This window comes from Panthera uncia, chromosome B1 (genome assembly GCF_023721935.1).
Source record: "Panthera uncia isolate 11264 chromosome B1, Puncia_PCG_1.0, whole genome shotgun sequence".
Classification (NCBI taxonomy): domain Eukaryota; kingdom Metazoa; phylum Chordata; class Mammalia; order Carnivora; family Felidae; genus Panthera; species Panthera uncia.
In genome coordinates, this window is record NC_064811.1 from 58,741,130 (window position 1) to 58,764,274 (window position 23,145).

General features: G+C 39.0%; 1 protein-coding gene across 4 annotated transcripts; it reads left to right on the top strand.

The window, feature by feature from the left end:
- Nucleotides 1–478: 478 nt before the first annotated feature.
- EPGN (epithelial mitogen) lies at nucleotides 479–6,864 on the top strand. 4 transcript variants are annotated; one of them, XM_049630646.1, is made up of 5 exons: nucleotides 479–521; nucleotides 1,095–1,184; nucleotides 3,900–4,020; nucleotides 4,761–4,787; nucleotides 6,322–6,864. In XM_049630646.1, the coding sequence occupies exons 1-5, from the start codon at nucleotides 479–481 to the stop codon at nucleotides 6,371–6,373; spliced, it is 333 nt and encodes a 110-aa protein (XP_049486603.1). In that variant the 3' UTR covers nucleotides 6,374–6,864. The 4 variants fall into 4 exon arrangements, with proteins under 4 accessions (XP_049486603.1, XP_049486605.1, XP_049486604.1 ...); XM_049630648.1 differs by having other exon boundaries at nucleotides 1,095–1,157; XM_049630647.1 differs by lacking the exon at nucleotides 4,761–4,787.
- Nucleotides 6,865–23,145: the final 16,281 nt, after the last annotated feature.

The following is a 23,145-nucleotide window of genomic DNA, read 5'->3' on the forward strand; positions in this document are numbered from 1 at the left end:
AGGTGGTGTAACTGACTGCAGTTTCAGAGATGTTTGATTCATTTACAGGTTATGCTGTTTCCTGGTTTGCAAATTATCAGAACTCCCCCTTGTTGGCATCCTATGTAAATCCCTAGTAACTTTGGAGCTTGGTACAATTCTGTTCCCAGCAATGGGGCCTTTCCTGAATTTAGATTCTTTTTTGTTGTTTTAAGTACTTTTACATACACGATTATGCCCACAGGTAACAGGAAACCAGTGTTTCAAAAGAAAACTTGATCACATTGCTAGATAACACAGGTATCCTAAATAAGTGTGTGAGCGCCTCAAGGGCTTTACCTACAGCTCCTGCCAAAAGTACATATTTTTTTGATTGGTAAGAACGGCAGGTGACGCTTCATGAAATATAAATGCAAGAAAGACTCGGGAGAGCTCAATAAAAACCTTCCACCCGTCAGTCTGGGAGGATAAGAAAGATACTGTTTAACAACAGCTGGAAATGGCTTTCGGAGTGCCAATATCAGTCTATCTTTTATTCAAAGGTAGGAAGTTTGTTTTTGTCTTGTTAATTTTGTATCGGTGTAAACTATGAATAGGATTTGTTCTCTCTGTTTTAGTGAGAAGTTGGCTTTTAACCGGCGTTCTTCACGACAAAGAACAGCACAAGCCATCTGTGAATTAACTGAGTTTTATTATGTAATACAGACTCTTAACAGATTATGCTACCCCCTTTTTTGAGACCTGTATGTTTGCTTTCTGTAACCGAAGAGCAGTTGATACATTTTAACCACTATGCCATAGCATCCTTGCGATTGAATTAGTATATAAATGAATCCACGTGCTCTTAAAAATGAATGTATTTCTATTTTCTGGAATGATAAGGTAGTCGGGGAAGTAGGTATGGATGAGAAACTGTCAGGAAACTGTCCTAATCAGGTTATGGTTTTCAAATGTACATCCATGGGGAAAAGAACAAAAGTGAGAATAAGAATCACTTTTGATCTGTTGCTTGTCCATAACTTTCCATCTGTTGCTTACACATAGAAGGAGGCTCACCTGCTAAACATGCTTTCCCTCCCACCCCCCCCACCCACCCCCCCCACCCCTTCATATAGCAATGACAGCATTGACTGAAGAGGCAGCCGTGACTGGAACACCTTCAAACACAACCCAGCAAAGTAACTGGACAGTTAACCAAACAGAAGGTATTTTCTTCACACTTTTGTATTTTCAGTGAATTTCTTTTTTTTTTTTTTTTTTTTTTTTTTTTACCTTTTGTGAGAAATTTGGATTGTGATCAAAAGCAACACTGGAAATCTTTTAATGTGTATTTTATTATTAGACATTCAACTCTCTAAGCAGGATGCTGTTAAATAGAAGTGACAGGTAAAAGTGCGAGCAAAGACATGCCTTTTAAAAATTGCCTTCTGCTTGACTCCAGCTTCGTCCCCAATAATCCATATGTGTCCCGAGGCAGTTTGTCCCCATTTGGGCATTTTTGATGACTGATATTTTGGTATCATATTTTAATCTGTGACTATGACTTTGCAGCCGAAGAAATTAGGACAAGGCGAAGACTTAATCCATCTTTGGAAAGATCATTTTTCTTGTTTTGTTTTGGGGGGGGTTTTGTTGTTGTTTTAACATATGCTCTGTTTCCTAATCATGTGTACCCAATTTTTGTTGTTATGGTGATGGTGTGTTTCTTTTCCTGTATTATTGCTATTACTGTTATTATTAGAATAGCTTCTGGCTGCTGTTGAGCATCAGTATTTTTTTCGAACCTGTTTGAACTCTCAGAGGTGAACTTGGAAGGTTTGTTACCTGCCAAGACCTGTGTACCGGGTGGTTATGATTCTCACCCAAATCACCACCGCCTCTTGTGAAAATTGGTGATGTGACAGGACAGAGGAAACGCCATAGCTTATGCTCAGAGCCAGGCAAATAAAAGAAGATCATGTCAGATACTTTGTTTCTGAATATGAAAGATAGTAATATTTCAACATGCCTCATTTGACCAATAATTTTAAATTAAAACATTTACTTAAAATATTTTGCCAGTTTAAGTTTTAAATGTCTATCCGTTTGCAAAACAAACTCCGTGTGAGCTTTAGGATCATTTTTAGCCAACGTCTTCATGTCTTCTGAGCCTCTGAGCAAAGAGGAAAAGATCTTCATTGGAAGATAATACGGTAGAAAATTCAAGTAGACTTTCCTCTCAGTGATTGACTTAGGAACAGTGCACACAGCACCACCTTCTTACGTCCTTAAAAATGAAATGCAAGGCAAGATTTCCATGTTACAGATAGTAATAATGGAAAACAGGGGATCAAGTACATCATCTCTACAGTTGTCCTTTGCTTTCTTGGTAGAGAACCTCAGTTTGTCCATTTTTAAATTTACTCCAAACATCTGCATCCAGTGTCTTAGGAAATTTTTCATAAACTTAAAACTAATATTCTTTTTAGAGGAAAGAGGAGTCTGTCTGGCACATTCTTTCTTTGGAGGTATCTTCCAGTTCTCACATTTCCTAGCAAATCCTGGTTCAGGCTTGGCTAATTCAATTAATTTAGTCTTGAAGCAGGAAGAACCTAGCCCAGTTTATCATGGGAAATTCTCACGGGCTGAGAGTTAATTATTAAAATGAGACGCTAGATTCACAACACCACACTCAACAAGATAAAGGCAAATTTTAAGGTAATATTGTGTGTTCTTAATCGACATGGAGTTATATGACACAGTGTCTTATTGGTGGCTTAGTACCTAAGATTTAGTATTTTCAATATACAAAATACATGCCTTTTTAGATTTTTTCCCCTTGAAACAAATAAGTAGGATTCTGTGAATCTACTTAGCAAAGGCAAATATGATATAACATGATAACTAAAGACGGGGAGGTATGTTTATTCATAATAACGACAAAATAAAACACTACTGATTCTGCCTGGGACAAATTTGAAGATCGGTAATTAAATTTTTACCAAAAAGGACCCAATTGTGCAGCTTTAACCAAGTGTCATCCCCACTGAATATACCCCAAGGATGGCATAAGTATATGTCTTCAGTATATCAGGGGATGAGGAGTAAACACCCTGAAATGTATTCGTTTTGCCAAAACACAGCTTCCCAAGAGGAAGCTTCCCATGCAGAGGCTTCTGGACACTTGAGCACAAAAGTTTTGCCAGATGTGGTCATTTGCACAGTGTTAGAAGTCAAAACCCAGATTTTCTCATTCTGTTTCTAGGGCATTTCCCACTGTCTCGTAATGTATCTTTAACTGAGTAAAATTGCCAATTAATATTCAAAGATGTTGTCTCAACTATGTGAAGCTTGAGCCATAACTTGTTTCTGGTTCTTGTATAGGTCATAACAATGCCTCTTCTGAAATGCGGCACTGAAGTGCTTCCTTTTCAGTTACCTTCTCAGTGGTAGTCCACAGAAGAAGAAGCAGGCAATTCTCGTCTTCTTTGGGGAATGAAGAGAAATCAAGTTCGTTAGCTCTGTAAATCCAAGTTTCCTAAGTGCTGACTCTCGGGTGTAAAGGGGAGAATAAAAAATCGGGTGCGATCTTCTACGTTTATTCGCATTTAAGCATACTTTTGGGGAGACTTGCTCAACACAGCCTGCTAAAATGAGAATCAATGCTGCCACCTTTTGGCCACCTTGTATCTCTACCTTATTATGTAGCTTCTAGAGAATAGAACAATCAATCCACCTACATCCCCTAATTAGTGATGTGTCCAAATGATATTAACCTAACCTTTGTGAATATAGCCTGCGGTTGGAATCAGCCAGTAGTTTAAATGGCAGAGCACCCAAAGAATATTCTTCAAATTAAAGGTCTCTTTACACGTGTGTAACAAACCTACTATAAAAGTGTGACCCCCTTCATCTGTTCATATTGTATGTCCTTCTCCTAGCTGACTACACAGAAGGGCCCATAGCCTTGAAGTTCTCACATCCTTGCCTGGAAGACCACAATAGTTACTGCATCAATGGTGTTTGTGCATTCCACCATGAGCTGGAAAAAGCCATCTGCAGGTAATTGCAAAGAACTTTCCAAGTCCTAGAGATGGGAGGAGATGCATTTGTGTTTCACCTAGTGTTTCTATGTGTTTCACCTAGTACATTTCCACACACCTCTCTCTTATCTTGTAAAAAGGGTACATCATCTGAACATGACTCACTATATTTGAATATCTAAGGAGTCTTTTTCCAAACTACCTAACCCACATTACTCAAAAATACAGTTCCCACATTAGCAGCTTCTGTGTAACCTGGGAGCTTGTCAGAAATGCAGAAGCTTATGCCCTACCTCAAGACTCCTGAATGCAAACGTGTGTTTTTAGCAACCTGCAAAGAGGATTCTGAGTTGATCACGGGGTTGATTACAGGATGAGATGAAATAGACTATAGCAAAAACACTTCAGGAATATAAAGTTCTAGAACAATAAGTACTATTTTTATGATCATTGGTTTCTGGGCAATCTCCTACGAAAGAGTAGGTTAATAATTTTCTGGATCAACTCATGCAAGCAGCTACCTTTCCCTTCTACCAATGAGGGAAGTTACATTACTATGGGGCTTTAATGAATTGATTATTGTAAAATACGTAGCTTCTTCGATACATTTAACAGTTGGCTTCCATTTGGTGTTTTCCTCTTTAAATTACTTACTTTTTATTGAAATGTGTCATTCTTTGAAATTGGCCATTTCTTTGAATTTCTATCACTCTGAGTTTTCAAATTATACATTCTTTTCTTTTTTTTTTTTCTTTAAAGGTGTTTTACTGGTTATACTGGAGAAAGGTGTGAACACTTGACCTTAACTTCATATGCTGTGGATTCTTATGAAAAATACATTGCAATTGGGATTGGTGTTGGATTATTATTAAGTGGTTTTCTTGCTATTTTTTACTGCTACATAACAAAGAGGTATGAAAAAAATATGAAGTCACTGGGCACTTGTTCACTTAATGAATATTTATTGAGCCCCTACATCATACCAAACACTGACATGTATAATTTTTTAGTGAAAAATGGCGGCAAATTTGACAACTTCCTACATAGATTTGTTTTGGTGCTTTTTCTTCTAAACATAGCCAAGCAGTAAAAATCTACCTGCAGTTGCAATAGAATAGCTCCAATTTACAGTTTCCCTTCAACCTCGTCTCTCTCTGCCTACGTCGAAGTCATGAGTAAGGAGGACAGCAAGCCCCACAAGAGTAGAGATTAAGTGTATCTTGTTCACAGTTATGTATCAGTGATAAATACCATGTCTGGCACACAGTAGACACCCAGCAAATATGTGTTGAACGAACAATTCTAGAAATGAGTATTAAATGAATGAAAATGGATGACAAACATGGGGCACTTTCGTTTCAGACATCCGCTGAGTGTTTATACAGGAGATTCTGTCTACTGCTAAAAACCTAAGACAATAAGCTTGATCCACAAGTATAAGTTACTTGTGCGTTCTAATTTCTATTTTATCCACACTGGTGATTTTTTCTGAAATCCATGTAACTTGGAAAAAGTCAAGAAATAATGTGAGATACATTAGAGGAAAAAGCGCAAACACATTTCCTTTGTTGTAGCCTACTAAGTAAGTTGTCGTTTTTAAAATGACCAAGACTGAGTGTGCAAAATAAGAAAAGGTTTGCTTGCTTAATAACTGTATCTTAGAATAACCTCTGTTATGTCAATTGTAGATAAATTGAGATAAAATCTGTTACATCAATTACCTAAGAGACCAAGAATGGGGGGGGGGGGGAAGGAAGTCAGGCCTTTTAATGCTAACAAGACGGCTGTCTGAGGTCAAGTTCCTTAGAAGCAAAACCTAAGATGGGGATTCTTGTGCAAGTCATTGGCTGAGGGCGTGCTCTAAAGGTGAACCCTGTAATGGAGTCAGGAAAACCAGAGCAGAGGAAGACAGTGAGCAAAGACGTGGCCTCAGCTGGATTCCACAGGGAGATCTAGGATATGGATGGCACAGTAGACCTTTCCCAAGAAGGTGAGGGATCTTGGTTTTAGTGCCCTGTGTCATCAAGCATGGGTAGCAGTATGGGAAAGGGTACGGGTAGCATGGGAAAGGAGGTGAGAGCTTGGAATCTCCCAGGGATATTCAGGCTAGGTGCTCTGTTGGCCAAGGGCAATCCTCTGGAGAAGGATCTGGCTCTGAGCCAGTTAACGTGCATAGCCAATGGGGGATGGGCCCACCAGTGGGGAAAGGGGACCTGGGTGGGGAACCAAGAGCAACTGTTGTACCAGAGCGTATATATCATTCTCAATAAACCATACGAGCAGCTGTCCAATTCACACGGAAACCAATGTTCTCTTTTAGGTGTCTAAAATTGAAATCACCTTACATCTGTTCTGGAGGAAGACCACTGTGAGGCCTTCGTAAGAAATTTTCGTGAGGCGTGTATAAAAATCAGTGGGCCCCAAATCGAAATCTTCCAGTGAAACAACAAAACTTCCCAAGCTGACTGGACTCGAAAATAAAGGAAGTTGGGATCGTGATGAAATGAGAGAATAAACTTCAACGTTGGTCTTCAGACTTTGCCATCGTTAGGGTGCCATGGGAATCAAGTGAACAAGCTACTGTGACAGAAGTCAAGTTCATAGTCCTACTCTGGGTTTGTTGCTGTTGTTGTGTGGTTATTGTTCTTACTGCAGAAAGACTGAGCTTCATGCTTCTGACCACGTCAGATGTGAATTTTCACGGGAATAATTACCAACCTTGCAGCAAGCCAAAGCAATGCCAAGCTTGGGTTCTTCACGTGCTGGCTACCACCGGCCGTTTAGATCACTGCGCTACGGACCTAGTCTCAAACATGCTGCTTTCATGGTGTCTAATGCTAGGATGAGGTCAGTGTTATGGCACCTCCAGCGATGCAAGCGAGTGCCTGAAGCCTAAACCAGGGAAAAGAAAATGGAATGTCCAAGGCAAACATAAATCATACCCAGCTCGTGACAACACTGTGTAGCCTGTATCTGTGAAATGTGGAATAAGTTGAAGAGTTTTTGATGACTAAAAGCTATCTGGATATTGAGCCCTGAGTAGGTGAAACATTTCTGTTTCTGCATGGATTATAAAACCTTGTGTCGGACTCAGTGGTCCCCTAATGTTTATGTTCATCACCTCTTCCTATTGTTAGTGGAATTACCTGGTGACTATCCATTTGGCCTGAAATTCTAGAATTCTACTAATAAATAAAATTCTACCATCGGCCCTGAAATAGAAACTGAAGAATTGGACATAGGAATTGTTTCACCAGCCGACAACCTGTGGAAACTTCTCCGCCATTTCTGAACGCTTGATAGCAGATTTACACATAGCGAGAGAAAATGGGACAATGACAGAAATCCCCACTTGGGAATTAGGGTCCCTTCCTCTTTAATCATACTTCTTCCACATCAGTAGAATTATCCTCGTGCAGGTCCTTTAATTTCTTCAGGCTTTGGTTTTATCTTCTACAAGGCCCTGCTAGTTTTTAGAGTTTGACTGTGGGTCAAGAGAAAGTTTTCCATATTTGTCCTGCAAGTGGAATTATTCTCAACACCACCTCTGTCCCCCACGCCCCATCAAACCCCAAAACACACCACCGGATATCATCTTAGGTGTCTATTTGAGTGTTTGGTTTGCAAAACAATCGTTTAAAATTTTGTCTTTAGAGGAAGTGAAACATGGAATTGAAGAAGAATAATATCTACCAATATTCTCTTGGATTCAATCTAAAACTATGGACCTTATTTTTTCTCCATTGTGATGTAGATAAGCAAAACAATTCTGATCACAAGATGGGTTAAAGGAGGATCAAACGTGAATGTTCCTACAATGGTAACAAGACTTTCACTTCTGTAATGACTTTTCCATTCGCTCCTAAACAAAACTTTACATTCCGCTTTCCTTTGAGTAGAAGGCATTTCGCCAGCTTTGTTTTTCCTTCATAAGGAATTTAATGCCGATGAATTACACGTCAGCATTTTCTGCTTGTCCCCACAAAGTATGCAAAGGTTACATCATACCAAAAAGTGGGGAGGTGAAGTTTCCTCCCAGTGACTCCAGCGACCGCACCTAGAAAGCTATGATCTTCCCGAGCTTTTCAAAAAGGTGTTAAAGCGCTGGGGAGAGTCCAGGAAGAGACAATAAAGCTTAATTAAGGACTGCCTCTTGATGAAAGGAAAGAGGAACTAATGCTGGAGTCTGGAGAGGCGATAACCTAAAAAGTTACAAATATCCGCTGTCTATAAATATTTCTAAACTGTAAACACAATATAATTGAAATTAAGAAACACCAGACAGAGAATTAAAATGTCCAGACTGCCAAACCAAAACAGAAACCAATAGGGATTCTGAGTTTTTCAGTGTGGAAGGGTGTGCATTAACAGTATAAAATCCCCCCCGTGAGACCATACAGACATTTAGAATGTGGCTTATGAGAAGCCATCTGTTGGTGGTCTGTCATACAAAGTAATCGTCTGGTCCCCTGAAGCCTAGAATTCATTTTGCAGAGAGGAATCTCCGGCATTCCTATGGCAATATTTACACATGTAAGTAGGACTTAAGTGAGACAATGCATATAAATACAAGATGTTCTGCAAACTTCTTTATCTTCTGTTTTTTTCCTGTGTAAGTCCCTGAGAAAAGCCTGTCAGGGAAGCCCTTGGCATCAAGACTACATTTCCAGCTATCAGTCATGAATTATTAGGTGGTGTGGATCATTCAGGAAAGAAAGGAAAACATGTTTCTGGCACCTTTGACTAAATCAAGCAGGATAAGGGGTTCACCGATTTCATTCATTTCCCATTTTGTCTTCTTTAGATATCTACCCTTCAATCTCTGAGAACACATCCTTAAGTCATCAATATTCATAAGTGCTTCATTAATTAGCATTTGGAGCATGATAAGGGTGAGGGCAAACACCATAATTTCAAACATATGTGAGCCAGTAAATTCACAGAGAAAATTATAATTACTTGTTATTGTATCTTCTTTCCCCAAATTACTTTTTTTTTTTAAGTAATCTCTATACCCAACATGGGGTTTGAACTCACGACCCCGAGATCAAGAGTCACATGCTCTACTGTCTTAGCCAGCCAGGTACCCCATCCGAAATTACTTTTTTGTATGTTATATTTTTTATAATCCCGGAAGTAGATGAAATTATAACATAGATTATCTTTTAGTGTTTCTGGCCACAATGCAAATCTAATCCTTTAATTCTGAAATGTCCATTTTCGTGATGTCAAGGAGATTTCCATTCATTATATGTAATTGAGAAAGTGTCTTCAGAAAATAAAAAGGCAAACATCAGCAATCTAAGCTTTTGATGTTGGACATAAGGGCAGTTTGTCTCTGCAGAAGACCATGAGTAAGCCACCTAACTTCTTGCGTTGCAAAATGTAACCAACTCTCTGTAGTGTGATGTAAATATTGATATCCTGCAACCCACATTCATGGGAAGGGTTACCAGAATCTCTCTATTGCAAAATACCACTCTTTCTGGCTTACATCATGGCTGCATGACATCAGGTTACTAGCATCTGCCAAGATGAACCGGAGGTGTTGAAATTTAATTTGTCAGAGTCTGGCACTGCTAATCTGGGTGAGTCCACATTTCTGTCCAAGCCTTGGTGCGGCCCTATTCAGTAGCACGTTCAGAAGCAGATCTTCCAAATTCAGCTCCAAATTTCTGTTAATTATTCAATTCAGGAATGCACAGTTCAGACTACGAGAGCCTAAGCCATTCATTTCCTCGGAATTCAAAGGCTAGGCCCCCTGGAGAATATCCACGTGAATAAAGGAGTACTACCCTTCTACTTCACTCCTCTGCCAAAACTAAACATGATGGATATTCCAAATTGTGGGCAACACCCACAGCTTCCAAAGAAACATCCCATAAAGATTAGGAATATGATTATATGGTAACGAGGGGGAATCGCATTGTTTCGTCAGGTCTTATCGCCAGTATATCTCATGACCTTTCTTTATAATTTTTGTGTCTTGGATATTATTGGAGCATAAATCACTTAGACTGAAATTTGGTTAGGACCGCAGTCAAGCAGGTATCAAACTAGCAGTGCTTTTGATCTTTAAGAGGATGGTAATTAGGCTTTACATCTTTCTGGAAAGAATGGCATCTACAGATCTTTAAAATTACCAGAAAATTTTGATTCAGTACTAAGTCTCCTCACAAATCAAGTTAAATGGTGTAATATAGCAATCACTTATGAGCACTTACAATGCTTGAAAAGCATTATTAGCATTATTTTAATTAATCCACACCTGTATGGAATTGAGGCTCAGAGAAAAGGCTATTCCTTTTTCAAGGTCACTTTAGCCTTTCGGTGGCAGAGCCTAGAACTGAGCCAGGTAGGTCTTACGCTCAAGTCCCTCATCTAAACTCTGTCTGATAATGCTTCCTTAAATGTTATGGAAAATATTAATGTTAATAGTTGGCTTCTTGATGAGCTTAGAGATAATACCCAAGTGGTTTGCATGCAAATGAAAAAAAGCTCCTTTCTTTAGAATGTATGAAATAATAACCTTGGTCATGGATCAACCACAAAAATTCCCTGCTGTCATCTGCTGATTATTAAGATATGCATACCATCCTGAGGGTGGGGCCAGAACAGCCTTTAAGTGCCCGCTGACAGATGAATGTACGTTCCAGGGAGAGACTGTGGACTGTAAATAGACCCTGGTTTATCTTCAGGACTCAGGGGATGAAGAGGTTACTTGCAAACACTTGACCCCAGGCTGTGAACAAGGGTTCTCTGGCACCGGTCCCCTAACTGGGGCACACCTGGCTTGGTTTGGTGAGGGGATGGGGACTGAGTGGCTTTCCCATCCACAGACAAATCTCATCAACTTCCTTCCTGCCATGTCACGCACACAACCCTACCCCGAGTCCCACGAACACTTTGAAGAAAGATGGCCAATGGCAGCAGTCTAAGCGAGGGGCAAAAATTGGAAGCACCACTAAAAAACCCTCCGCAGGGGATGGACACTTGAACGACCTGTGATCTGGTCCAGCTGCGTGCTTATTTCACTCTGTTGGGAACCTCCACACATGATATTCTTGTCTGTTAGACTCTAAGGACCATCTCTCCATCAAGTCCCTGGTTGAAAGTGGTATGTGAAAAACACGCAGCCTCTACAGCAGATTCAGCCTGCAGATTCATTTCCTTTGACCTTCATGGTGTTTCTTTTAAAACAAGATTACATTTAGAGAACGAGATCTTTTCCTATAAAAAGAATCTAGCTTTTTAAGCTGCTTTTGGAAAACAGAGGATACAGAGCGCTGGTCCCCCACGCTTCCATTGCTTTGGTCAGAAGTGTGCTCTCCACACCTAGCCTGCTTCTGTCACAGTGCTGCTTATTCAGGGTTTCTATGGGCCTCCACGGTCTGCAACCTTGGTTCTTCGACTGGATGAATTGTAAGATCCTGCCTCATCTCAGTTCCTCTGAGTCTAGCCGGCAGGTTGCCTGCAGAGGGCCTTGTTGTACCGCACACCGAACAAGCCATAAAGGAACACGAGAGGCCAGGTCGCCTAGGAATGTGCTTGTCAGGAGAACCCACACTCACCTGGAAGCTGGCAGGGGAGGCGTCTGATGACTCAGACACTCTGCCCTGCCCACGCCCTCGGTCACTCTCTGCTGTAATCCTAATCAGATTTGTTTCCTCAGAGCTCAACCCTGCTTATGTTACCTCCCTGCTCAAAGACCAAACTGACTCCCCAGCGTGCCCCATGTTTGGCCAAGACTCCTCTCCTGGCAGTGAGAGGCCCTCCCTAGGGACGCTCAGGTGGTCTCTCTTTCTCATCTACCCTTCCAGCATTCCTTACACAGACCATCCCTCAGCTGCCCTCTGTTTCCTGAACAGACTCACAGTTCCTATCTCTGTTAGTTGGGGTCTCTGCCGTTTGCTCGACATATATTATCTCTCCATCTCTGTCTGTCTAGTCACAGATACCCCATTTTCCTCCTTTGAACTCCCTGGATATTTACACCCCGCCTCCCCCAACGTTTTCGTGTCCCAAACCAAGCAGCGATTACATTTTACCTTGTTTTATAATGATTTTTGCTCCTGGCCAACTGCCAGTGGTAATAATAACTGACTTCATTCACTAAGTTCATGCCTTAGACTGGGCACAGTGTTGAGTCATTTATTTACAGCCTCCCTTTTAACCCTCAGAGACAGCAGCCAGGAGGAAGGTTTTGTTGGGGGTTACAGTGAAGAGTGGTTCGGGAAAACAGACTGAGGCTTACCCCCCAGCTCCACCCCCTTACTAGCTGTGCCACTGTGATCAAATTCTTTAACTTTTCTAAGCCTGAGTTTTGTCCTTTGTAGAAAGGGGATGACATTTATCTCCTAAAGTGTTTTGGGAGAAATAGTAAGTGCTCAATAAATATTAGCTATTTTGTTATGATTGCCTTCCATTTTTCAGATTAGAAAACTGAATTTAGAGGGGCGCCTGGGTGGCTCGGTCGGTTGAGCGGCCGACTTCGGCTCAGGTCAGGGTCTCGCAGTCCGTGAGTTCGAGCCCCGCGTTGGGCTCTGGGCTGACAGCTCAGAGCCCGGAGCCTGCTTCCGATTCTGTGTCTCCCTCTCTCTGCTCCTCCCCCATTCATGCTCTGTCTCTCTCTGTCTCAAAAATAAATAAACGTTAAAAAAAAGAAGAAGAAAAAAGAAAACTGAATTTAGAAAGTCGACGTAACTTGTTTAATACTATGCAGCTAGTAAGTGGTGAACCTGGATTTGACCCCAAGGCTGGCCAATTTCAAGGCCTTATTCCCTAGGCACACGACTTAGACCATGGCTGTCGCTTAGCCCTGTAGTTTGAAGCAGGATCTGCAACCTAAGAGAGCTGGGCTTTAAACCCCAACTGTTTATTAGTTCTGTGATGGGGAATAAATTATTTAACTGCACTAAATCTTATTATAAAATGGGGATAACAACTACACCTCCCTAGGGTCATTTTAAGACTAAGTTAAACTAGATGGCTAATATATGTAAAAATCTAGGACACAGAGCTCATTCAATAAATATTACTTACAATTACTTAATATTTGTAACTTCTGTTGAAGCTTGTATTGTTACTCATTACGGTTGGTTTTATTATAATGGGACAAATGCCTTCCTAAAAATCCTCACACTGTAAAATTGAGCAACAAAAACCATAGGGCTCACAGGAAAACTGAGGTTAGGGGTATGACGCTCGAAAACTGTCAGTGACACATTAAAAAAAAAAAAAGAAAGAAATCCACCAAAAACCACAGCGCAGTTCCTACATTTTAAATGGTTAAGAAATCAACGGCTCAGTATATAGGGCGCTCTATCTGGAAGAACATAAGCCGTTGCTTGCGGAAGTGGGTGTCAGGAGAGTTGATGGTGAATTATTGTCAAATGATGGAGGAAGTGTCATAGAAACGGGACAGAGAATTGTACCAGCAGATGCGGATGAGGGTAGCTTGTGACACAAACGTGAACCAAGGTAGCCGGTTGATGTTTGTGATGCAGGCACGTGTGTGTATTTTGAGCAGCCCATGCAGCTCACGCAGTGGCTTTGTGGCTTCATCTAGCAGTTCTTTTCTTTTCTTTTTAACTTTACTTATTTTGAGAGAGAGAGAGAGAGAGAGAGAGAGAGAGCACGCGTGTGAGAGTGCATGAGTGCGGAGGGGCAGAGAGAGAGGGAGAGGGAATCCCAAGCAGGAGCCACCCTATCAGCAAAGAGCCTGCCTCCGGGCTCGGACTCAAGAACAGCAAGATCACGACCTGAGCCAAAACCAAAGTCAGTCGCTTAACTGACTGAGCCACCCAGGGACTGCTCACCTAGCAGTTCTATCAGCTGAAATCATGCGTGAGCAAACACAAAATCCTTATAATGGTCGAATTGTCCGTTTATGTTGGAACAAATGGATGTTTTCAAAATACGCTTTCAAACAGAACTACCTTGAAATTATCACAACTTTTGTCTATCAAACTAAAACTGAATTATAATTATCAGGCACGCGAAGTATTCTGATTATATTAGGCACTAAAGGCGAATTACGAAAGCCCTCATTTCCCCAAGTAAAATTTTACAGCAGTGGCAAGGACATAATTCAGGGGCCCCTGGGTGGCTCAGTCAGTTAAGCGTCCGACTTCGGCTCAGGTCATGATACGTGGTTTGCGAGTTTGAGCCCTCCATCGGGCTCTGTGCTGACAGCTTGGAGTCTGGAACCTGCTTCAGATTCTGTGTGTGTCTCTCTCTCTGCCTCTCACCCACTCACACTCTGTTTCTCTCTCTCAAAAATAAACATTAAAAAATTTTTTTTTAAAAAGGGCATAATTCCAAGGGCCCACGTTACTGTGGATCCAAGTTCTCTCAGACCAACTTGGTATCACAGCGTTTGTTCCTTCCTTTGCTGGGCTCTAAATGGATAGAAGACCCCATGACTCTTCTTAAATTAACACTGATGTTAAATTAACACTAAGATGGCTTTCCCCCAAACATTACTGACTTACTGTAGTACTAATGGGAAAAGAGTTCCGATTTTCCTTCCTTTCATAGTGATTTATTCTCTTCCTCTTTTTTTTTTTTTTTTCACCCTCTGAGGAGACTGTTGCTTTTGTTCAAAAGTCTTCAAATGATGCAGAAAGAAAAAAAAAAAGTTTGCCTCCTGCATTGAACTTGAAAGTGAAGCCATTGAGAGCAGGCTGTCAATCACAAACTGTGAACCAACAGTGGCAAGCGGGAGCAGCACATCTACAAAGTGTAAGAGGCACTTAGATGCTCAACTGAAGGTCAGCCTTGTTGCCGTGAAGCTGCAAATGATCCAAAATATTGGTGTTTCTTTGGTGAGAAAAACCAAAGAGAGGGGTGCCTGGGTGGCTCAGTCGGTTAAACACCCGACTTTGGTTCAGGTCAGATCTCACGGTTCCTGGGCTCAAGCCCCACGTCAAGCTCTGTGCTGACAGCTCAGAGCCTAGAGTCTCCTTTGGATTCTGTGTCTCCCTCTCTCTCTCTCTCTGCCCCTCCCCAGCTCTCTCTCTCTCGCTCGCTCGCTTGCTCAAAAATGAAGTTAAAAAAAATTAAAAAAAAAAAAAGAAAAAGAAAACCGAAAGATACAAATGCACAAAATCATCCATCTTGCTGTGTATTTTATTTTTATTTTTTATTTTTGAGAGAGAGAGCATGAATGGGGAGGGACAGAGAGAGAAAGGGACAGAGTATCCCAAGCAGGCTCTGAGGTGACAACAGAGGACCCAATGTGGGGCTCTAACTCTTGAACCTTGAGATCATGACCCCAGCTCAAGTCGGATGCTCCACTGACTGGGCCACCAGGTGCCCCTTACTGTGTGTTTCAAAACCATGATGCGCACTTGAAAAAAATCCTCCATTTATTTCGCAGCTTCAAAGAAAGAAGTCTTAACTAGGTAGAATAGAAAACCCAGTCAGAGGACCAAATTACAATTGTTTAACGTTGCCTTCAAAGTCAATTTCAGAGCCACATTGAACAGTAAATCGGATACAACCAGAGAATATTTTATGGAGCCCCCACATTGCTCATGCAGCCACAAACTGAGGCCAAGCTGATGAAGGTACCTTCATAAAACAGCTCACATTTTAATAGTAAGCAAACGATTAAAAGATTGAGCTCAATCCAATTTTGTTTAATCTTAAGATTGGATGGAAGCAGAGAATTTAATTGCTGCACATTGTTACGAAATTTGTGGATGATGTTTGTAAAGATACACATTTGTGAACTCTTTATGGTAAAACAACTGAAGACATTTTAAAGAGTTTTCTGGTATCCTTGGTATTGATTGGGAAAAACGTGCAATGTTTACATGTATGAATAAAGATGATGATGCAGAATTTCTGATGGGATGTCCCACCTCAAAGCCACTGTGCACTGTAGTTGGACTCCCCTTGTCTTAAAGTGTTTGCTTCGTGCTTCTCTACATGTGACTGATGGGTGCGGATAAATGCTGACATTTATTAAAATTACAGTAGTTTTAGGGGCGCCTGGGTGACTCAGTCGGTTAAGCGTCCAACTCTTGATTTTGGCTCAGGTCACGATCTCACAGTTTCGTGAGTTCATGTCCCCCATCGGGCTCTGTGCTGATAGTGCAGAGTCTGCTTGGGATTCTCTCTCTCTCCTTTCTCTGCCCCTCCCCCGCTTTCATGTCTCTCTCTCTCTCAAAAATAAATAACCTTTGGAAAATAAATAAATAAATAAATAAATAAATAAAATTACAGTGCTTTTAATGTTTTTGTTTTCAACAAGTGTGTAAGAAAATAAAAATTAATTAAAAAGCAATAAAATAAGAAGACTCTGAAAACTTGTTCTATTCATATGCAGTACAGAGGAGCAAAGGTGCCTATCAATTTTCAAACCTAAAATTGAATACTTGCTTTCTCTATTAACCATAATGATTAAAAAGTAATAATATTGCAACAATGAACTTTTTTAAAAGCTAAAAAGAGGAAGTGAATTCATGGCTAATCTTAATAACATTAAGTTTAAAAGCTGGCTTATTTGACAAATAAAATTTTTAAGACTGCTCAATCACCCAATATAAATGCTTTCATGAATAATAAATTTGATTGTGTAATTTCAACCATTTACTTTATGAGTTAATTTCTGCCAATAATATTCTAGGAATCATATTATTTGAATTCAAGTAAATTATAAATTCTAGTAATTTGTGTATTTTTTTTACCTAATCCATCAGTCAATTATTCCCATCAGATATGTTAGGGTTGATTCGTTATCAAAATCCCTGTGGTTCACACATACTTCTTTATATTCATTCACATTTTAATCACTTCTTTGGTGCCATTTCCCTCTGAAAAAAATGTTCTTGGTATTTTTTCTAATTCAATTTTGCAGACCTAGCATATAACATATAAATTTTATGTATTCATTTACTTAGTTAGTTTTAAATATTTATTTATTGTTATTCATTTCTTGAGAGATAAAGAGAGCAGGGGACAAGCGTGAGCTTGGGGGGACAAGCGTGAGCAGGGGACAAGCAGAGAGGCAGAGAGGGCCAGAAAGAAAGGGAAACAGAGGACCCAAAGCAGGCTCCCTGCTGTCAGCGGAGACCCCGACTGGGGCTCGAAACCACAAACCCATAAGATCATGACCTGAGCCAAAGGTGGACGCTTAACCAACTGAGGCACCCAGATGCCCCTATAGTGTATGAGTTTTAAATTGCAGGATGATATTTTTTGTCTTTTTGTTTTTTTCTTTTTCAAGTTTTTATTTAAATTCCGGTTAGTTAACATACAGTATAATATTAGTTTCAGGTGCACGATATACAACACCCAGTGCTCATCACAATAAGCGCCCTCCTTAGTATCCATCACCCATTTAATCCTTCCCCCTGCGCACCTCCCCTCCAGCAACCCTCAGTTTGTTCTCTACAGTTAAGGGTTTGTTTTCTGGTTTGCCTCTTTTTTTTTACCCTCACTATGTTTATGTTTTGTTTCTTGAATTCCACATATGAATGAAATCGTATGGTATTTGTTTTCCTCTATTTTGTTTAACATATTACACTCTAGCTCAGACCACATCATTGCAAATGGCAAGATTTCATTCTTTTATATGAGTCATATTCCAGTGTGTGTGTGTGTGTGTGTGTGTGTGTGTATTCCGCTTCTTCCTTATCCATTCATCAGTTTATGGGCATTTGGGCTCTTCCATAATTTGGCTATTATTGATAATGCTGCTATAGACATTAAGGTGCATGTATCCCTTCGAATTAGTATTTTTGTTTCAAACTTTAGTGAGCACAGGAATCATGTGGAAGAGACATTCATTAAAAATGCAGATCTGGGGACTCCAACACAGATTAAGAGAATCAGAATTCCAGGAGGCAGTGCCTAGCAATTGATACTTTTAATGGTACTGTACATACCCCTCCCCAGTCCCACTTAGTCATAGAAACACACTGTTAGAGATCTTTTTTCTTTAAGTTTATTGATTTTGAGACGGATAGAGAAAAAAGAGAGCAGGAGAAGGCCAGAGAGATAGGGAGAGAGAGAATCCCAATTGACATGGGACTCAATCTTTCTTTTTTTTTATTTTTTTTTAATGTTTATTTATTTTTGAGACAGAGAGAGACAGAGCATGAATGGGGGACGGTCAGAGAGAGGGAGACACAGAATCTGAAACAGGCTCCAGGCTCTGAGCTGTCAGCACAGAGCCCGACGCGGGGCTCCAACTTACGAGTTCATGACCTGAGCTGAAGTCGGCCGCTTAACCGACTGAGCCACCCAGGCGCCCCTACATGGGACTCAATCTTAAGAACCATGAAATCACGACCTGAGCTGAAATCAAGAGTCAGACACTTAACTGACTGAGCCACCCAGGCATCCTGGAGATCTTTGATAGCAGAGATGAAAAACAGAAAATAAAAGCGTTTTCTTTGCAAGGAGACTATTGCTTCTAACTCTGTCATGTTTTCTTTATGTTCTTAGAAAATAGGAACAAATTTGAAAGGTTTAGCATCAAAGATTTTCAAACAGGTTGCTCTTTTTTAATGTTTTAGTGTTTTTAATGTTTTCCTTTTTAAATTTATTTGCAGGAGGAGGGGAGAGAGAGAGGGAGAAAGAGAATCCCTACCAAACTCCACACTGTCAGCACAGAGCCCGACACAGGACTCAATCCCATGAACCATGAGATCCTGATCTGAGCTGAGGTCAAGAGTCAGATGCTTAACTGCTTAACCGACTAAGCCACCCAGGTACCCCTCAAACAGATTGCTTTTAACACCTCTTGTTCAAAGGATGTGGAAAGAGATGTTTATGTAAAATTTAACCACAGGATTTATTTTTTTTGGCTTCAAAATTACATGAGTACATTTGTTCTAACTTGTTGAGCAGCAGCATGAATAAAACAGGAAACAAATCTTATTGAGATAAAAATTATGTATCGTGACTTTTCCCATGTGTCATCTATGTAAAGTTTTTCATATGCTAATTCTTATTAATGTGGGACTGTCAGGCCAAATAAAATGTGATTAGTGTCACTTTCACCACAATAAATGAGGGAAAATTTTTCCTTTTCAGAAAAGATCTGAAAATGTGCTGACATGTAAATCGATGTCAAATCCTGTTGTGTGGCACTGAGAATGTTCTACACTTTCTTTTGTGTCAAATTGTTGCCTTTCAGCCTATTCATTTTGGTAATTTCTCCTTCATTGCATATCATGTTATCCAAGTCAAATCATTTCAAAAATACAGGTGACTATTCAACAATCAGTTCTATTTTGAAGTACTTTGAAAACTTTGAAGTACAAAGTGAGACAAGTTGAACTTCAATAATATCCCCTCAGTGAGAATGATCATTTACCATTAATACAACTCTGTCACAACAAAAGTATGCATTACAGATCTGCCATATTTCTCACTCAGCACAGCGGCAGAATCTGATGCCATTACTGGGGTTCAAAGCATAACTTTGTAAAGTTATTTTCCTATGGTTTCCAGTGTCATCACAAATGCATCATGTTATGCTTATATTTTAACCTGGAAAATGAGTTCAGTGTCAGAAATTGCTGTTGCATCACTGAACTCAGTAGAAAGAAATGGTTATCATTATGTATCAAAAAGAGAGTGATCTCAGAGCCATGGAGCAGAAGTTGAAGCTATATGGGAAGAAAAGAATAAGTATCTATAATAGATATATGTTTTAGGGCCTCGGATGTTAAGATCTTCTGGGTAAATGTTTAGAGCCCTGAGCTAGAAAAGCTTTGCTCAATTTATGTACAAGGACTAGACAAGTTCCACCAGACAGCCAGGATCTTGGTCGATGGAACAATACCCAATTTAGGCTGTGAGTAGAAACAGAATCGATTTCAAGAAAACAGAGCCTGAATATATACTAAATAAAGGTACAGGGCCCTGAAATCACATTGCTCATATAGTATGGGAATCCCAAGCCGAGAAATTGAGTGTAAGACAAAAGAGAAAGACTAAAAACCTAGAGCCCTAATTGTACCTAAGCAGAGTTCATCATAATGCCTTACAAAGAGGTCTCATAGCCAGCTGTATATGATGGCCTTCTAGAGAACATATTTTCCATTAAGATGACCTCATGCACCAAAACTATAAAACATATGAAGAATATCAGAGAAGAGAGTTCACAGAACCACAAAATGTAGAATTAATACCTAAGTAGAGGATGTGTGATCTAAAAGGCTTTTTAAAATACGTAGCTTAAATTGTTCAAAGAAATAAAAGAAATCATAAAATAAGATCCAGGAATTGAAAAATTAGACAAGTGAAAATCTTAAATACAGTCTTTGAGATTAAAAACAATCCTAGAGTAATCAGTAGTTTGGGCACATCAAAGAGAATCAGTGAAATGGAGGGAGGATTGGAAGAAATCATCTAGAATGTAGCACAGAGAAAAAAAAGATGTGTAAGGCATGAAAACTTTCAAAATAAGTCTAATGTGAGTTCCAGAAAGAAAGAATAGGTCAGAGAAAATATTCAACAAATAATGGCTAAAGGCTTCCAAAGCTAAAGCAGGACATGAACCTTCACATTGAAGATGTATGCCTGCTCTTTAGATAATGAGTGAAAACAAATCCACACCTAAATAAATCACAATTGCTACAGAACATGAAAGACCAAAAACTCTTCAAATTTTCCAAGAAAAGAAGATAGATTGCCTAAAGAAGTCAATCAGAATTCCAGAAAATTTCCCATCAGAGAAACAGATTATTATACAATGGAATGAAATGAAATGAAATTAGGTAAAATCAATGTTACCATGGAACTCTACCCCATTTAATAGAACAAAATAAAGACACTCAGCCACAAAAGATGTTAATGTTTTCTAAAAAGTGTACTCAAACCACTTGGGTATAACTGAGATTACAAAAATTCAATGATATCCTACATAATGGGTTTATTTCACATTAGTTTTCTATGACAAGCATAAGTGAATAGTTTGCTGCAGTAAATATTTTAACAAGTATAGTTTTTAAAACAAACATTTTGGATCTCTAGGTTACAAGTTAACCAAACCATACTATATATACTAGTTTTTGTTATCTAACGCTATATCTTTGCAGATTTTTTCATGCAAGTACATCTAAGCCTACATCATTTATTCCAGAGCTTCACCATATTAATTAACGAGTCTTTACTCGATGAATATTTACATTGCCTCTAGTTTCATCACAACAAATAGGGCTGCAAAGACCATCCTTGAATGCACACCTGGTTACAGAAATGGAAGCATGTGGAAAATATGGAAGGATAAGTTCTTGGAAATGAAGTTGCTGGTTCTTAAAAGTGGGATTGCTAGTTCAAAGGCACATCTCTTCCTATATTTAAAATATATTAGTATTTCCATTTCTTTATCAGCCCAAGGGCCCACACCATTAGTCAGTAATAGGCACCATTTATAGAAAAGTAGCCCTTTGTTTTAGACATATCTTGCAAATATTTGTCGTTTGTCTTTAAAATATTTATGGAGCTTTTTGATACCTGTAACATTCCATGTTGTTGAATTTATCCATCTTTTATCTTATGATTTCTGTTTCTTTTTTCATACTTAATGCAGCCTTCACTTGGAGGTTACAAAACAAAACAACCAGGGAAAAGAAAAAGAAAAAGAAAAAGAAAAGAAAAGAAAAGAAAAGAAAGGAGAAAAGAAAAGAAAAGAAAAGAAAAGAAAAGAAAAGAAAAAAAGAAAAGAAAAGAAAAGTTTCCCTGGTGCTCTCTAGGACTCTTATGGCTTAAAACTTAATCCATCTAAAACTTGTTTTAGTGCAAGGAGTAAGTAAATAAAGTCATTTATTATTTAAGTGCCTTTTTGGATTTCTCAATATTTATTGAGTAATCTCTGTTCTTATGCACTGATCTGCAATGTTACCTTAATGTTCTAGACTACTCCCATAGTGCTTCCTGTCTTTGGATTCTGTTTCCTGTCATTGATTTACTTAGTCTCTTTTAAAAATTGCAATATTGTTACTTTGCTGTGATTGTATCAAATGCATAGCCTTATTTTAGAGACAATTTATGTATTTATGATCTTGAGTATTTCTATCCAAGATTAGGGTGCATCTTCCAATTGATTCAAGTCTTCTGTTATATCTAATAATAGCATTTTCATATTTTGTTCACAGAACTCTTGCACATTTCTTGTTAAAGTTATTCATAAACATTAAAAATCATACTGGTATTACTATAACTTGGATCTTCTCCCATTTCATATTCTGTTTGTTGATTCTATATAGAAAGGCCATAACATTTTGTATATCATATTTGTGTCAGCCATCTTACTAAAATGTCTCTTTGATCACAATAATATATAAGGCAATTCTCTTGTTTTTTAAAACTATAAAAGAATTTATTCTATTAATAATGATAATTTACCTCTCACTATTCAAATATTTTGCCTCTTATTTCTTTCTCTGATCTAATACTGATAATTATACTAGCCAGTAATAATTTGTCTCATTTACAACTTTAGTATGAATATATCTTGTGTTTTCCATTGACATGATAGGGACTCTTGAGTTCATCTATGTATAATTAAAACATATTTTTATTTATGTTTTAGTAAGAGTATTTTCAAAATAAAAATGGATATTATGTTTTATAAAAATAACTTTCAATACCTACGGATATTATTGAGATTTTGCCCTTATTGTATTAATATTTTGAATTGAATTAACACTTTTCTTCATGGTAAATCCTCTTTGCACTGTTACTCTGAATCACACCTGCTTCTCTTATAGCATTCTTTTTAAATTTTTTTTTAATGTTTATTTGTTTACTTTTGAAAGAGAGAGAGAGAGAGAGGGTGTGTGTGTGTAAAAGCTGGGGAGGGACAGAGAGAGAGGGAGACAGAATCCAGAGCAGGCTCCAGGCTCTGAGCTGTCAGCATAGAGCCCGATGCGGGGCTTGAACTCACAAACTGTGAGATCATGACCTGGGCTGAAGTCAGACACTTAACCGACTGAGCCACCCAGGTGCCCAGTCTTATAACATTCTTTTAATGTGCTGCTGAATTTTGTTTTCTGGGTTGTTTTGAGATTATTGTATCAAAACTTTTATATGAAATTGGTCTCAAGTTTTATTTCTGCTGTCGTTGTTGGATTTGGGTATCAATATTATGCAGACTTAATTCTGTAATATAATAATAGAA

Bases quoted from the DNA above. Each gene is read 5' to 3' on its own strand.
- EPGN (XM_049630646.1), top strand. From the start codon at position 479: ATGGCTTTCGGAGTGCCAATATCAGTCTATCTTTTATTCAAAG. The intron at 522-1,094 runs GTAGGAAGTTTG...CCCTTCATATAG, and splicing joins AGTCTATCTTTTATTCAAAG to CAATGACAGCATTGACTGAA. The intron at 4,021-4,760 runs GTAATTGCAAAG...TTTTCTTTAAAG, and splicing joins CTGGAAAAAGCCATCTGCAG to GTGTTTTACTGGTTATACTG.